We start from the raw sequence: 17148 nt of genomic DNA on the forward strand, positions 1-17148 counted from the left end.
GCATGGTATTACACATGTGTAATACCATCATTTAGGAGGTGAAAGCAGAAGATCAAGAGTTCAAGACCAGGGTCTGGAGAGATGACTCAGTGGTTAAGAGCACTAGCTGCTCTTCTGGAGGTCCTGAGTTCAATTCCCAGCAACCACATGGCAGCTCACAACTGTCTATAGCTCCAGTTCCAGGGCATCTGACACTCTCACATAGGTATGCAGACCAAATACCAATGTACATTAAAATAAAAATAAGAGTTCAAGACTAGACATAGCTGTATATCAGGTTCCAGGACAGCCTGGGCTAAATGAGGCTGTCTGTAAAAAAACAAAACAAAACAAAACAAACAAACAAACAAACAAACAAACAAAACCCAGAAGCTATCATATATAGCTATTACCAACAGGCTAGTATGTGGTAACTCAGAATCAACTTTCCTGTATTGACAATTTATTCATTTAGTTGACTAAGTTTGTCCATTATCCGGATTTTCTAAAGTCACAAGTATATGGAAGGGAATCATGGGCATGACAGTCCATGGAATTAGGTTTGACCTTATTTGATTTACTTTTTAAGAAGCTACAAATACTATGAGAGACCTTAAAATTAATTGTAAGAGGATGTGAAATTATTATTGGGTGGTGTAAGGAAGGTTAAGTATGTACAAATGGGAAGATTCAAAATCACTGAAGATTCAATCAGCACACTGGTCAGTACATGTACTGCAACCCCATTCAAAATCCTACTCAGAGATGTTTGTGGAACATGAAAAGCCAATTCTCAAAGCAAAGACCAAGAATAACTCAGTGAAGAAGAGTTAAAATAAGAAAATTCTGTGAGATTGCCAAGCTTATTTTAAATGGATATAGTCAAGGCTGTTTATATTACCACAGAGCCACATTCACACACACACACACACACACACACACACACACACACACACACACACACAGGTAATATATATGCATAAAATATAAAACCAGCACAAAAAAGGATGAATTACACACTATGTGTGGTATCTATATAGATTTATATAAAATAACACACTTCAGCCTAACTCTATACCAAAAACCAAAAAAATTCTGATGGAAAAAAGAGGACTAAAGGGTTGGGGAGTGCTTGATGTGCAAGCATTAGTGAAAGGTTTGCATACCCCAATATTGAGTTTCTCCGCAGATACAATAAATCAGATCAGACTGAATTAAAAGTTCAGGTTTAATGAGCAAAGCACCCCGGGTGATTCTCAGGGGAAGGAAGCAGGAGAGAAATCACATGGCAGGTCTAGAGACCATGTCTTAAATACCCTGTAGGCGTGGCCTTGAGCATCGCCAGGGAAGGAGCCAGACCCTCGGTGGGCATTCTGAGTGGTGGGATCTGGAATTGGAGGAGTGGGGCCAGAGTAGAGATTCCCAACAATTAGGACCCAAGTTCAAATTCCCAGCAGATACATAACAAGCTGGCAGGAGTTGGTGGGCTGGAGAGATGGCTTAGTTGTTAAGAGTACTTGCTGTTCTTACAGAGGACTTGGGATCAGTTCCCTGCATCCACATGGTGGCTCTTTCTGTACCTCTAGTTCCAGGAGATACAACCCCCTCTTCTGACTTCTGCATGCAGCTGGCTCATATGTAGTTCACATACATACATATTGGCACTCACACAGACACATAAAAGTAAATAAATCTTAAAAAAAAACAAAACTAGGTTTGGTATGGACGCCTGGAACTCTGATGCTGAGGTAAGGAGGGGTGGGCTAGAGATAAGACGATTGCCTGGGCTTGCTGGCCACCAGCCCAACCCCCCTTCCCAATTAAAAAAAAACAACCAAACCAAAAACCAAGCCAAATTTGAGTGAGCTCCAAATTCATGAAAGATCTCATCTCAAGGAATAAGTGGTAGATGTCTCCTCCTCCTCATGCACACATAAGCACACACACATGCAACAGACACAAATAAAGACTGAAAAATTCAAAATATAATTTGGTTAAACATTTAAAAGAAATAACAGCCGGGCAGTGGTGGCACACCTTTAATCCCAGCACTCGGGAGGCAGAGGCAGGCGGGATCTTTGTGAGTTCAAGGCCAGCCTGGTCTACCAAGCGAGATCCAGGAAAGGCACAAAGCTACACAGAGAAACCCTATCTCGAAAAACCAAAAAAAAAAAAAAAAAAAAAAAAAAAAAAAAAAAAAAAGGGAAAAGGGACAAGACTGCCACCACTGCCTGGCTAAGTTGAAGTTAAAAAGCACAGATTATAAAGTAGTAAAAGGAAACATTGATCATGGGGGCTTTCTGACAATTTGAAAACTCAATACACTGTAACATGTTTGGCAAAGTTAAAGGTGGGTAACACACAGGAAAAACTCACACTAGCCACATTTTTTCTAAAGATTAGGATCCAAAACATGGATGAAGACACACAAGGACATAAATGGAAGACAAAACCCAAGTAGCCAAGAACCTAGCCCACACTTTCAACCTCTCTAAGGGAAATTCAACATAAAAATCATGAAATACCATTTCATACCCACCAGATTTTTAAAAACTAACCCATGTAATTATAAGCTGAAGATACTCAGAAGCTAAAATTCTTACATGCTCCTCATGGGAGAATATATGGGAGTCATCACTTAGAAAGCTATGATAACATGATAGAGTTTGGGACAATAAAGTATCCATTGTGCTGACCATGTCTTTACTGTGGTCAAGAAGATAAAACTTCTCATTGAGGGAAAGACAGGCAGGTTCTAGTTGTGTATGTCCAATTAACACATGAAGAAGTCATTTGTCCAAGACAGTTCTGTATCTATTAGTGTATTTTCAGGATGACAATTACAAATCATCACAGTCCTTCAGACCTTTTTCCAATCTTGCACTCTATTTACCATCAGTTTCTGAGGAATTGTGGTTGATTAAGAGACATCCTGAAACTCCATCTTATTCAGGAAACTCATTGGAGAGAGGCCCTGGCATCTATTACAGCCTTATATCCTGAAGCCAGAAAGCATCCATATTGATCATTTCCTGAATGAGCTAAGTTAACAGTGGCAGTTTCCTCTCTATGTGTAGCTCCTCAACCTGTACTTTGCCTCTCAGAAGTGCACATGGGGATAGACTATTTTCCTAATCTCAGTGCCATCCTGTTTTTCCATGCAAACAGCCTATCTCCAAGTATTTTTTTCAAGTCCTCCTATGGCTGCTGTGGTGGGGTTTTACACATAAAATAGGAGGTACAAACCCACGTTTTATATCCTTTCTATTAAATTTCTATAGACAAAGGCTTTTCATAAGTGCTTCTAACCATAGTGATTTAGAAACATGCCTGTCTTCCAGACAGAAAATATCCCTGGGTTTTAAAATAACAGTTAATATTGAGCAAAAGCTGTCAGCATTTATACTCTATGATTCAATTAATATAAAATGTAAAACTATACTTCTGGAAATTAGTAATTACTCTTAGTGGGGATGACAGAAAGGCCCCTTGAGAGAAGCTTCTGGGGGGTTCCCAATGATTCTCCTCTTCCTCCTCCTCCACAACCACCATCACCTTCTCCTTCTTCTCCTCCTTCTTCCTCCTCTTTCTACTTCCCTTTCTTGAGACATGGTTTCACTATGTAGCTCTGGCTGTCCTGGAACTCACCATGTAGACCACCAGGCTGGCCTCAAATCCACAGAGATCCTCTTGCCTCTGCCTCTAAATAGCTGAGATTAAAAAGTCCACTGCCATGCTTGGCCTTTTTTTTTCTTTTCTTTTTCATTGGTGTGGACAGAACCCATGGCCTCACACATGCTGGGCAAGCACTCAGTCACTGAGAAATTTGCCCAGGCCCATGTTCTGCACTTGTAAAAAACATATTGAACTTGTATGCTTATGATCTGCCCACTTTTCATGGCTATCTTATGCCAACAAATTTCAAACAAGTTTGAATATCCATGCCTCTTATAAAACATCTAACAGGATTTATGACAAGCCTTCATTATGTACTAGGGCTCCAAAGAGTTTTCGGTAATCCAGTACAGTAGCTTTGCAAAATGGCCGTAATTCACACTGGAGAATCAGCCTTTTAATGCTCTGGATTCTATTTTACTTACCATGGAAACTGTCAGAGCATGCCAAGAGAGAAAATGAAGGGGGCAATATGAAATAAGGGGCTGCATCAAATAAAGTTATCCGAAGTGCATGCATTATTTTGCTAATTATGCCTCCCTTCTTTGCTCACTGTGTGAAGGAACAGATGTCTGAATTCAAGCTCCCATTTGAAAACCCACCATTGAAACAGTCTTTTAAGGGAAAGGTTGTAAAAGTTACACGTCTCCACCTAAAACAGGAACCTGATTCACATAAATAAAATAAAATAAAATATCAGAATTTCTAAGCTCCTTCCAATCTTCACTTCTGGTGTGCCTTCTGTGTTTTTTTTTCCCCACATCTTTTGCAACTGTGATCAGATCTCTGGGGAAACAATGTCTTATAGTTTCTAAGGGGGTGGGTTAAGACTGGAGAGTATGAAGATCCAGTGGATCTAGGAGAAGGATCTCTGAGCAACAAGGGGGAAGTCAGTCTTGTATCCAACTCTTGAACTTGGGAAACATAATGAAGACACAGCCAAGCACCCTAAGGACAGCCCATAGGAAGGCAGCCTTAAAGCCTTAAGCTGGCTAGATTTGATTCTAGCTAAGGGGATGAAGTCTAAATTTGGAAAGGCCATTGTGGTAATTAAGGATGTGATTAGCTCCTTCATGTCTTTCCACTTACTGGAAACAAGGAAGGATAATGTCAACAACTTTAGTAAGCAAAACAAACTTCAGAGATTGAGCCCTTTGAGTAAGAAAGTGCACTATGCATTAGACAAAGTAACCAAGGTAAAACAGGCATCTCCTTCCAGGAGAGGGGGAGGGCAGGGTGTTGCAATACTGAGATGATTTATAGTGCCATTTTACTTCAAGGAAGGTGTGGGTCACATGGTATGCCATGCTCCCCATTATAGTATAATCCTGTCTGGTAATGTTAGAAAAGGATGAAAACAAAACACAACTTTCTTAAGCTAGGGGCAAAGCAAGCATTCATCCCGGAAAGAGGGAACCTTTTTAACCAGAGGTCCCCTGATTTGCAGATGTGCTCAACCAAGTTCTCAATGAGGCCATGACTGACTTTTTTTGATTATTGCGGTGCACAAAGGTTTTTTTTGGAGATAAGAATTCATGTAGTCCAGGCTGTCCTCAAATTTTTTATATAGCCAAGGACGACTTTGAACCTCTGATCTTCCTGACTCTACCTCCCAAGTGCTGTGATTATATTCATGTGCTATTGGCATTAGGTACTGAGGACTGAACTGAGGGCTTCCTGCACATGAGAAATACACCCTACCAGCTGAGCTACATCTCCACTCCCCTCTTACTCTTAAACCATTCTCAGTATGGCCCTGTCCCCAGCCCCAGTCCATCAAGGTTATCCCCCAACATCTGGGGACATTTGGCTGTTATAAATAGGGAAATGTCATAGCATATAGTGAACAGAGATAGGGATGCTGCTAAACATTCTGAAATGCACCTGTGGGAATGGGGCACAAGAGGGCAATGATGGGTGAATATGATCAAATCACATATACACATATGAAAATGCCATAACGAAGCCCATTATTATATATAATTAACATATGCCAATTTTTAAAAAGCTGAAAAGGCAAAAAGTGAAGGAGAGGGGACAGGAAGCTCCTAGGTAGCCAAGCCCATAGTGTTTCTGTGATGTTAGTGTACCCAGAGAGGGCATGGAAGCTCCTTGTGTCTTCTCCCATACTTTACCCTATGTACCTCTCCAGTTGTATGCTCTATAAAATCCTTTATGATGAATCAGCAGACATTTCAAAAAATAACAATAACCAAATAAATAGACAAGGATGGTATTCTATTTCAAAATCAAGAGTCACCTCAAAGTTACTCCTGATCTCTCTCTCTCTCTCTTTTTTTAATTTAAGGCCTCTTCCCTCCTTCAATATCCTTTTCTCTTTGCATCACAGGAAGCCCACACTTTGTTCTGTGTGCTTGAAAGGGAGATAATAATAGATTTGCAAGAGTCTATGTGCCTGTTTATAATAAAATAAAATGGACCACTCCCATCTGGCTCTCTGTCAGCCCACTCAATCTTTTCTCTTTATTTGAACTTTCTATTACATTCATTTATCATGTTTGTATGTACATGTGCACACTGTGCTGTGTGTGCAGAGGTCAGATGACACTTGAGGTAGTTGGTCCTCAAAACTCCAGCATGTGGGTCCTGGAGAGGAAACTCAGATTGCCAGGCTTAGTGGCAAGTGCCTCCATCTGCTGAGCCATCTCACCCCAAATCTTGCCTTTTATTCTCCCCGACACCACTCCTTGTATGTCCAGTTACTTTCTTTAGGATACCATGATAAACCTTGCTCACACCTATCTCTCCTGCATGGGAGCCCCATTCTTTCCATCCTCCCTCTCAGCACACCTTCAATGCAAGCTTCCCTCCACCCTTCAGAGAAGAGATGGGGTTTCAGTCTTCTCAAAACTCTGTCTATACTTTTATTTGGAATTTTACAACCAGATATGAAAGCCCTCTGTGTTAGTGGGGCTTTTTCTAGCTTTGTTTTGTTTTAATTTGCGGGATACTGGCAGTGGAAACCAGTGCCTTGTACATGGTAGGCAAGCCCTTTGGCATTGAGCTATTTCCCAAGCTATCCCTCTCCGTGTGTATGTGTGTGTGTGTGTGTGTGTGTGTGTGTGTGTGTGTGTGTGTGTGTATGTGAGATGTGTGCAGGGGTGTGTGTGTGTGTGTGTGTGTGTGTGTGTATGTGTAATGTTCATGCGTGTAGGTGCACATATGTGTGCAGGAGCATGTGTGTGTATGTAGGTGGAGGCCAGAGGATATCATGGTGTCATTCTTCAGGCACTGTGTACTGTCCATTTTGGTTTTTCAGACAGTGATTTGGCCAGACTAGTTGGTCAGCAAGGCCCAGGAATCTACCAGTTTCTACCTTCCCAGCCTTGGGATCATGCCCAGCTTTTTGACATGGGTTCTGAGGATTGAACTCAGGTCTTCATGCTTGCAGGGCAGACACTTTATTGATTGACCTATCTCTCCATTCTCTTTCCTCATTAAAGTAACAACAACTTTATTTTGAGGGAAGATCTCATTAAGTTGTCCTGGCTGGCCTTAAACTGCCTGTGTAGCCCGGATGGTCCTTCAACTTGCAATCTTCTGGCCTCTGCCTCCACTTGGCCAAGTAGCTGGGATTACAGGCTTGCATTACCATGTCCAGTTTTAATGGGCATCTTTCTAGTCCCTTCAGAGCCTTCAGCTGTCACTTGCCTGCTTAAACTTCCTTCATGATTCTCTACGGCTAACAGAGTAATGATTGATTTCTTCTCAAGCATGGCACTGACCAGTCTGGCCTCAGCTTTCTCCCCTCCTCCACATCTGACCATTCTCATTTCCTTAAGGTACCCACAAAACAGCCTCTGTCATGGCTCCTGCCATTCTTTCCTTATCTGTTTACAGACCCTGAATGTTCTGTCTCAGACAGCTCCTTCAAATGTTCATTTTTTTCCCCTACAGGACCTTGTCCATCGCTGGGCACAGGAGGACAATGCCTATGTTTGTCCAATTTTTGCTTCAAGACATAGCACAAGTCCTTGGTGTACCTGAGCAGGACTCCCCCATCCCTTTAATAGTCTTCCAGTTGGGGTATGGTACTAACCAGGAAGGCAGAGGCTTGCAGTTCATTATGCACATGCATATTGCAAGGCGCTATGGTACGAGCTGGTTTAACCCTAACGTTGTTGAAAATGGAAAAATGAAACTTCCGGTGCCTTTTAATTCTCAAGGCAATGAGAGATTTCACTGAAACAAAGTATCTCTCCTCTAACTTTCCTGAACTTCAAAAATTGGACAAGAAGAAATTATTTTTCACCAGAGAGAAGAAAATCTAATATCAGGAGAAGAAAAGCTAAAGGTAAAAATCAGTAACAGTAACAACAACAATAACAACGGAGAAACATTCAAACTACTTTGTAAATTGTTTCTGTGTCTGGATATGTCTGAAGTAATGGAATTACTTTGAAGGTGATTTCCAATGCTGAAAGTCTGTCACTCTATGAAATGCTGTGATACAAATACCAGGCATATGTGTATGGTATTAGAATTAGGATAGCCTCTGTGCATAGCTGTGAAGGAATAGCTAGATTAAGTTAGTTGAGGTGGGAAGACCCACCTTACCTTTGAGTACATCATTCCATAAAAATGAAAGTGAGCCTTAGCTCATCATTCTGTCTCCTGTGGCTGGAATGTGATCTGCAGCTTCAAACTCCGGGTGCCACAGGTTCCTTACCATATGGACTGCACCTTCAAACTGTGAGCCAAATAAACTCTTCCTCAAGCTGCTTTTGTCAGGGCATTTTTATCATAGCATGAAGACCAAGTAACTAAAACACCTTTCATTCTCTTTTCTTTTTCTAAACCATACTTACTACTGTCCACAAAACTGGGGTTCTAGAATCTTCTCCCGAGCATAAATATTACTTCTCTCATCAGTCTGTGTACTTGAGAAGAGTCCTTGGTCTTTGTCTCAAAAGGTATTCATAACAGTTATATTTGTTATCATAATTATGCAAATTAATTCAATAGTGTATAAACTAATGAAATATGAGCCCCCAAAGGAAGTTTTCTTTCTTTTCAAACTGGATCCATTGCTTTGCAAAGTCTTATCCAAAATGAGTCACTTGGAAAATAGTTGCCAAAATAATTAATGGCAATAAACTGTTCAAGTTTTATGGGGAATAGTGAGGGTAATGTGAAAGGATTCTGCACACAAATTGGATATGAGCACCTTTGTGTCTCATTTTCCTTAAAAGTATCTCAAACTGGTCATTAGAAGCCATTGATCGGCTATGATTCATATATGGAAAACTTGAAGGAACCCCAATCCCAATCAGGATTTCTTGGTCAAAGAAAGGCCTTGACTCAACAACAAAGCCTCAGCGGCTTAATGTGTAAAGATAACTAAAACATTTAGGACATAGAAACGGCACTTTATAGAATCTGCCACTTTGACATTTTCAATAAAGCATCCAACTGCTTGATTCCGGATGTCACTATCCTTTAAAAAGCCCCCGGGGAGGCTGAGTGGCTTGGCCAACAGCTACTGCTCAAGCAAAAATACAGTAAAGAATCAATTACTTCTTGTTTGTCACAAACAGTCCTCAGTGGACTTGGTCTGAGGCTTACTCAGAATTTCAGCCTGTTTTGAAAAGAGCCTCTCTGAGGCCCTGGGTGGGCTCCTTACTAGACATTTAGTTTCAGAAGGAGGCTGCCTAGCACATGCTGGGACCACATCCTGCCCAGTTATGCATCAGGACACCACTCTTTTGTCTCCAATTGCATCTGAATTCCTGAGCCAACTTCCAGAACTAAATGTTGTAATGGAGGGATCTTCAGGGTGCTGCTTCCTTTTGGGGCACAGCCTGGGTGTGGGGTCAGGAAAAGCTCTGTAAAGACAAGAGGGCAGACACCAAAGCTGGAAGTGTTAAAGAAGGCATCCTTTGGGATCCCTCCACCCATTGCCTTGGAGAACAGCCACCATCCTGTAGGCGGGCACATGGAAGATGCCAGCATTTTACCCAACTACAAATGAGGTCTGGCTGCTGCCTTGACAGAACCAAACAGTGTTTAAACAATTAGGAAGCTGTTTGCTCCTGTTTTTCAAGCATAACATTACTCTCTCATGTTTGTCCCCTAAATTACACACTTGTAGATCTGTAAGGACTTAAGGAAGTAATTTTATGGATTTTTCCCCTAGTAAACTGAAGTTGAAGAAGTGAGAATGATGTATCTTGATCATACAGTATTGAGGGTAAGCTGGGGGGCATGGACCAGGTCCCTAACTTTCCCAGGCTCTTTTCTATTTTCTGGCTTTGGACCACCACCAGCAGAAGCAGCAGTGCTGGTGTGACTTTTAGCCCAGGCTGATTGAACAGGGCACTTTCCTTTTACCAAGATCTCCAGATGATTTGTGATACGACATTATTAAATTAAAAAAAAAAGTGTGTGTGTGTGTGCGTGTGTGTGTGTGTGTGTGTGTGTAGAGAGAGAGAGAGAGAGAGAGAGAGAGAGAGCGCCACTTGCCAGTGATATGCATGTGAAAGCCAAGAACAACTTTCCAGAGTGGATTGTCACTTTCCATCTTGTTGAGGCAACCTCTTTCTTGTTGTTTCTGCCTTGCTGTGCATTCTAGTCTAGCTGGTTCCTGAGCTTCTGGGCAATTCTCTCTCTGCCTCCTATCTCAAAGTAGAAGTTCTGGGTTTGCAGATGGACACCACCGAATCCAGTTTTTTTATTTGTGGGGTTCAGGGATTAAACTTAGGTCATTGGAATTGTATGACAAGCTCTTTTATCATCCCAGCAGAGCCATCTCAGTGGCCTTGGATTTTCTTTAAATGTTATCTACTGTTTGTGTATGTCTCTCTGTGTGTGTGTGTGCATGTACAGGACAGCTTTGGGAACCAGTTCTCTTCTTCAGCTTAGGTTGGCCAGCTTGTGCAGCAAGCACTTTTACAAGCTGAATCATCTTTTGTATTCTTTTTTTTTTTTTTTTTTTGGAGACAGGGTTTGATGTAGCCCAGGCTGGCCTCAAACTACCTATATAGCCAGAGATGACAATAAACCCCCTAAATCCTCCAGCCTCCATCTCCTAAGTGCTGAGGTTTACAGCTGTGAGCTACCATGCCACCATGTATAACTTAAATGATTTTTTTAAGGAAATGGTAAAATGATTTTATTTCATAATCATAAAAATGTTCCTGTCAACTAGGTGTACAGGTTTTTGACTCCAGCTATTCCAGAAGCAGAGGCAGGAGGATCAGTTGAACCCATGAGTTTGAACAGCCTAGGCAACATAGTGAGAACCTGCCTTAAACTAAAACACATTCCCTTATTGTAAAATGGGTCAAATAATTATTTCCATCTATGTTTTGTGACATCAGATGACTTCACATACCCTTAAAGTCATAGACAGCTAATGAAATAATGTCAGCATTTCTCTCTATACATATATATGGCTCATTGTCTTCTGAGAATTTATGGCATTGAATTTGTTTAATTACTATGTCTTTAAGCCTATGAGCAGAAAAACAAAATCAAAATTGTGTTGGTCAAATGGGTTCCTATCAGACACAACAGAGTAATACTGGTAGGGAGAAGATACATTATGCCATGTAGAACCAACCCTTTAGTGGGAGAAATAATTAGTCTCAGCACACTTACTTAGCTGGTGTACTCTATCTATATAAACCAACTCTTTTCATTGTGCCAAATATTCCAAGTTACTGAATAGTCCAATACAGTTCAAACATTAATTGGCTCATTCCGTTTACACAAAACATCGGGAAGAGCTAAATCCATAGAGATAGTGGTTGCTACGGTTGGAGGTAGGAGAATGAGGAGCGACTGCTAATGAGCACAGGTTTTTTGGGGGGTGAAGATAGGGGCAATAGTTACACAACTCTGTGTCAAAACCTGCTGGTTTGTACGCTTCAAATGTGTGAATTGTATGTTCATGGTAGCTAAAACAGAGCAGAAAAGAAAATCAATTGACTGAGCAATAAAATCTCATTTTCTTTGAAGATGCACCAAAAGATGGAATTGTGTATCTCGTCACTGTTCTTTATCTTGGTTTTTTTTTTTCTATTTCTTCTTTAAAAGCGTCTTATTTCTTCTTACTCTTTTTTAAAATAGCTTAAAGTGCAAACCCAAAGGGGCTTTTATTTCTACAAATTTCATCTGTTTTATCAGTGAAGTAATTAATGTTAGGTTAAGAAGTGATGTGTGTATAAGAATCAAGAGAACAGGCCAGTGGTCAGAAATTTCCCAGTATTAACTCATTTGAATTAGCGCATTCACAAGGGCACATTCAGTAATTAACAACATCTGGAAAAATAAAGCTAGTTCATGGCCCTGTAGTGTATTTACTGGGAACGTAAAGGAAGTCAGTATGTTTCCTTTCTGGCATGAAGGGAACTTGCTTTTTCACGTAAACTACAAAATGAAAACCAAGGCTACTGCCAGAAGCAATGAAGTATGCACAAATTAACATAAATTGGCAACTGCAGTGTAGAACCAATAATTGTCCGAGGCACAAAGTACTTCCTTGAGAGCAGGCTTTTGGCTTGGATATTTGTTTCATGAGAACTGCAGCTCCCTTCCACGCCCACTTACAAACAAAGCCCACCCCCAATAAAGAGCAGCAGCGCACTTCAAAGCCCACTGTACAGAAGGTGCTCCTGTGCTCAAGTTCAACATCTGAATCTCAATGTCTGCAGTTCAAACACCAGAAAGAACTTCATTTGAGCAGAACTTGTGCTTTCCTCGATCCTGCAGGGCTGTGAAGCTGCGATTGTCTTGGACAGCAATGTTTGCTAAAGTAGCTGCACCACAGTCCTCATCTGACTTGTATGAACCTCATTTAAAGGGGAGACTGAGTCGATGGTCACTGCTCACAAGAGGACATTGAAATAAGTAAGAACCAGAGTTACACGCCACGCAGTTCTCCTCTTTTGAGAAGAATCTTATCCTAGTTTTCATCTAACTTCTGGGGATGATTTTTTTCTTTCATATTTTGATCATTATATATTTTAAAATTGTTTAAATATAAAGTTATTTCAGGTTTCTTTTTAAACGGAAAATAATGTGTCCTCCTTATTACCGCTTCCCCAAAATTTAATCAATTAAAAAAAAAATCACTTCCCCACCCCCACACACAGAGGAGGGAGTGTAGTGGCCAGAGCTGAGGGCTTGCTTGTGACTCCCAAGCCCTGGCTGTTAACCTTCAGTGGTTAAGCCCACTGCTTTCCACATTGGAACGTTTCCGAGGATCCCTCCTTAGTCCTCGTGGCGCTGTGGCTGGAGCTGTCATTAGAGAACGATAATGAAGCAGAGAGAAAACCCTTTCTCAGACAGAGCTCTGAGAGCAGCGGCACAAGGCTTATTTCGAAGGAGCTCTTCCAGTTTTCTTCTCCGTGGTGCCGGTTTAAGGACATGTTGCTGATGGCAGCATTTCGGGGTGTTAGGAAGTGACAGAAAGGATTCTCCCGCCGCCTATCACCCACTTCTGGGCAGGTGAGAGATTCTCACTTCCCTGAACAGTCTGTTGATAGTGGTTCCCCAATTGCACTGGAACCCACTTCTCACGGGCTCCACCTGCTCAGGGGTCCCACTTAGGCAGTTGGAAGTGGGAACAAAGAGAGACTCACTGTATGTCCCATCTTGTCCCTTCCCATCCCCTTCCACTTCGCTAGTTTCAAAGGTCTGGGTTTTGAGAAAGGAGCTTTCTTGGAAGATCCTGGATTTAGTAGGGGTGGGTACAGATGTTTCCTTAGGCTTCAGGAGAATTGGAGGACCGCAGAGCGACACAAGATTGGACTCAGGGCTGGGAGCTCAGGTGACAGGAGATCGTCCCGGGAAGTGGACAAGAGGCCACTCTCTCTACCAACCCCTTGAAATAAAGCAGGAGTCCGCAGTCCGGGACGCGCTGCCCGACACCCCTCCCCACCCCCCGCCTTGCCACCCCTCGCGGGGCCCAGCTCTCTAGCTCCCGCACTTGACACGCGCCAGGGTACAGTGTGGGTGCAGCTAGAGTGGGGACGTCCCCACGGATGGGGCATGGAGGAGCACCTGGGCGTTGCGGACACCTGCGCGGTGCCCCTCCCACCTCCAGCCTCCGTTCCCCTCCCGCACCGGTCTGGACTGGGTCACCCAGGTGGCTCAGGTAGCGCCACCTGAGCTGGGGGTAGGGCGGGGCGCGCTCCTCTGCGAGGCAGAGACCAGAGGCCGTGGCCGTGGTGGTGGCAGTGCCGGTGGCATGGGGCCAGCACGATCACTTACCCATGGTTGGAGACTGGCGGGAGGGGTGCGGGCTCCGGGTGATTGGGCTCCCTGGGGACGCACGAGAGCCGGTGGCACAAGTTTGCAGGTCTGGCGGGCACGTGCGCGGGGCCGGGCTCCGGGCTGGCTGTGCTGGGCTGAGCTGGGCTGGCCGCTTGGCTCTTCACTCCTGGCCGGGGTGGGAGCGCCGCGCAGCTCCGCCTGCACTGGGGGCCGGCCGTGCCTAGAGGGGCCCTGACGTCAGCGCCGGGGGCTTTGTGCACCCGGAGCGAGGGCCAGGCTGGGGGCAGTGGCCGCGCCGGCGCTGTTGCCAAGCCCGCAGCTTTCACTGCGACCCTGGAGCGAGGGGCATGGAAACCTGAGAAGCGAGGGGGTGGGGGAGGCAGAAAGAGGGGAGCGGGATTCTAGTATCTTGGGGGCGTGAATCTACGCTCCAGATGAAAACTAGTACAATTAAGGGGGGTGAGGTGGGGGATTGAGGTCTTAGCCACCACCAGTTGTACAGATAAAGAAACTGAGGATGAGGACCCTGCTCCAAGGATACCCTTGGGCAAAGCTGCCTCAACCCACCTCCTGACATCTTTTGTAGAGCTCACAAGCTGCAGGTAGTGACTTAATCAATTGGGCCTCAATCCTAGCGGCATTTTAGAACCACCTATTTTATCAGGGCGTCTGTAGGTGGGTTCCAGGCTTAGGGCTCCCACACTGCTCCGGGAGAGTCATCGTGTTTGTACAAGACCTCACGCAGACCACTGACTGGAGTTACCTGTGGGTAACAAGTGACTTAGAAGAGCTCAGATGACACCTGCTAGTCTTGGGTAGAATCAGATTTGGACGTATCCATAGTTAGTCAGCTGTCTAGACCCCTGGAAGCCCACCCTGGTAGGCTCTTGGAGACCACAGATTTGTGCCAGCCAAAGGAGCTTCCAGCTGTTCAGGTCTTGCACTGAGCCTTTAAGCGAATTAATGGTTTAACAGTGTCAGGCGTTTAAATTCTTCCTGCTTCTTTAGAAAGAGAAGAATCTTCCTGTCAACAGAAGTATTAGAAAAGCCCTAAGACCCTGGCAGTTCCAGAGGCCAATGTTCACCGGGAATATTTTATGTTGTGTTCCTTTATGGTTTTGGAAATACGTGATACTTGAACAGAGGGTTACATAAACAGTAACACTAGATAGTACATTTAAGGGAAATTTAAGCCAGAAGAGAGAGGCTTTGGGATTGAGAAAGGGAGGAGGAAGCAAACATTTCATCTATTGAAATTTATTGGATTAGGAAAGATTTTATCAAGGCAGAGCTCTAGAAAGCCTAATAATATTTTACATAAAAGGACAGAGATTTGTGTTAGGCGGATCACTGGCTCATTTTCACAATCCCACGGGAACAATCATTCCTACCCTATCTTCATGGGGTAGTAAAGCAGCAGGGATCTCACAGGTTTCAGTTTTCCTATTACTGGAGTAATCCCTTTGAATGAGTCCTGAGTGCACCTTTACACAGGAATCCAACCACAGGTGACTACCTGCGGCTGCCTGTGAAGAACAGAAAGTCCAAGGAATCCATGTCAAGTCCTGGTCTTTGGAAGAGCCCTTTGGTTTGTTCCTATATCTCAACAGACTCCTAGGAAACAGCAAAAACACCAGAAAGCACCAGAACGGGGTTTGAGCATTCAAAATCAAAAGTAGCATGTTTGTTTGTTTGTGTTTTTTTGTTTTGTTTTGTTTTCCGGAGACAGGGTTTCTCTGTGTAGCTTTGGAGCCTGTCCTGGATCTCACTTTGTAGACCAGGCTGGACTCAAACTCACAGAGATCCCCCTGGCTCTGCCTTCCAAGTGCTGGGATTAAAAGTGTGCACCACCACCGCCCTGCTGAAGCAGCATGTTTATGGCTTCTGTGAGCTACTTGAGGGCCAAGAACTGGAAAGTTTTGTGTACTGAGATGATAGTCAACTCTTTTGATCTGCTACCATCATTGCCTAGACATATTGGATTTTCTTTAACCACATAAAAGAAAGAACAGCTGTCTAAATCTTGGAGGTAGTCACAATGGGATGCTATGGTTAAAAAGGGAAGTCACATTAAAAAAAAAAAAAAAAAAACCACTTTCCCTCACTTTGCAAGTGTCGTGGATTGATTTCACCAAGCAGTTAGCCCCCAAAGTCTAAGAAAATCTTGGGAAACCAGAAAGCAGAAGATGGACTAACCAGCATGTTTGAATTCCCTAATAAATGCTTTCTTAAAATAAAACTAATGCTCTCACGTTAAGCAACCAAAGTCTTAACAAATTAAAGCAAGATACACTGCAGGTGGGTGAATAAATTGGGTAAGGCTTTCTGGAAAGCCCTTTGGCAGTGTTTATCAAGAGACTTAAAAATATTCATTGCCCCTGACCTAATAAATCCCCTTCTGAGACTCTCTCCTCAGTAAATAAAAATGCTTAAAGCTAAAATGAATGCAAAAGGATGTTTATCAGACGGCGAGATAAAGTGGCAAATAAAACAGCAAAACAAACCAGGAACGAAACCATTGCTCAACTGTCAGGAAGTAGCTACAGCAAAATTTTGGCTGAGTTAGCTCCATGGTTCTCAACCAAAAGGGGTTTTGTGACCCTGCCCTGAGCAGTCTGTCCTGTTCTCCATCCTCCAGAGGCCCTAGAGACATTTAGCCATCTCTGGGGAATTTTGAGTATTACAACAGGTAGGAGGGCCCATCTCTGTCCTCTTTACCATGGTACCATTAGAGATGTTTCCAGACTGTGGGACTACTGGTCTGGGGTCCATCCTGGGGTCCTCTTTTATAACTGGTATCCAGCTGGGCTATGGCTTAGAGAATGGGGTAAAGGGTTACATCCTGTGGCCCGGTCTTACAGAGTCCAAGGTTAGAAGTGGGAAGGACTAGAGCACACAGAAATGAGCAGCAGTCTGGGGGCTTTGGATTTCAAAGCTGACTAAAAACAGATCCTGCCTTTAAAACATAGGTCATTTCATGCTGCTCCTGTGAGTCATAGCATAACAATTGGCAAGCATTTTTAAAAAAATGTGGTTTGTATAGAGCATCTCAGTCCAGCAGTTTGGGCCACGTTTGTCTCCAGGTCTTTCATTGATATTCCATATTTTTGTGCCATGGCCAAGTTTCCCACATGTGTGGGTTTAGATCACAGTTCACAGCAGTACATCAGGAACTGACAACAAATGCCCAAGACCGTGACTAACCTGATGGAGACTAGAGCTAATCTGACAGTGTCTCCTTGCATGTGCAGATCA

At 43.3% G+C, this 17148-nt stretch overlaps 1 protein-coding gene across 2 annotated transcripts in view; it reads right to left on the reverse strand.

The window, feature by feature from the left end:
• The window catches only part of Gpm6b (glycoprotein M6B), a 151328-nt gene extending 137224 nt beyond the window's left edge, over nt 1-14104 (reverse strand). For both annotated transcript variants that reach the window (XM_036175246.1, XM_036175248.1), the window contains exon 1: nt 13891-14104. In XM_036175246.1, the coding sequence (XP_036031139.1) occupies nt 13891-13894 (4 nt within the window). In that variant the 5' untranslated portion in view covers nt 13895-14104. The remainder of the gene's footprint in view (nt 1-13890) is intronic.
• Between the last annotated feature and the right edge of the window lie 3044 nt (nt 14105-17148).

The sequence above is a fragment of the Onychomys torridus genome, chromosome X (assembly GCF_903995425.1).
Source record: "Onychomys torridus chromosome X, mOncTor1.1, whole genome shotgun sequence".
NCBI lineage: Eukaryota > Metazoa > Chordata > Mammalia > Rodentia > Cricetidae > Onychomys > Onychomys torridus.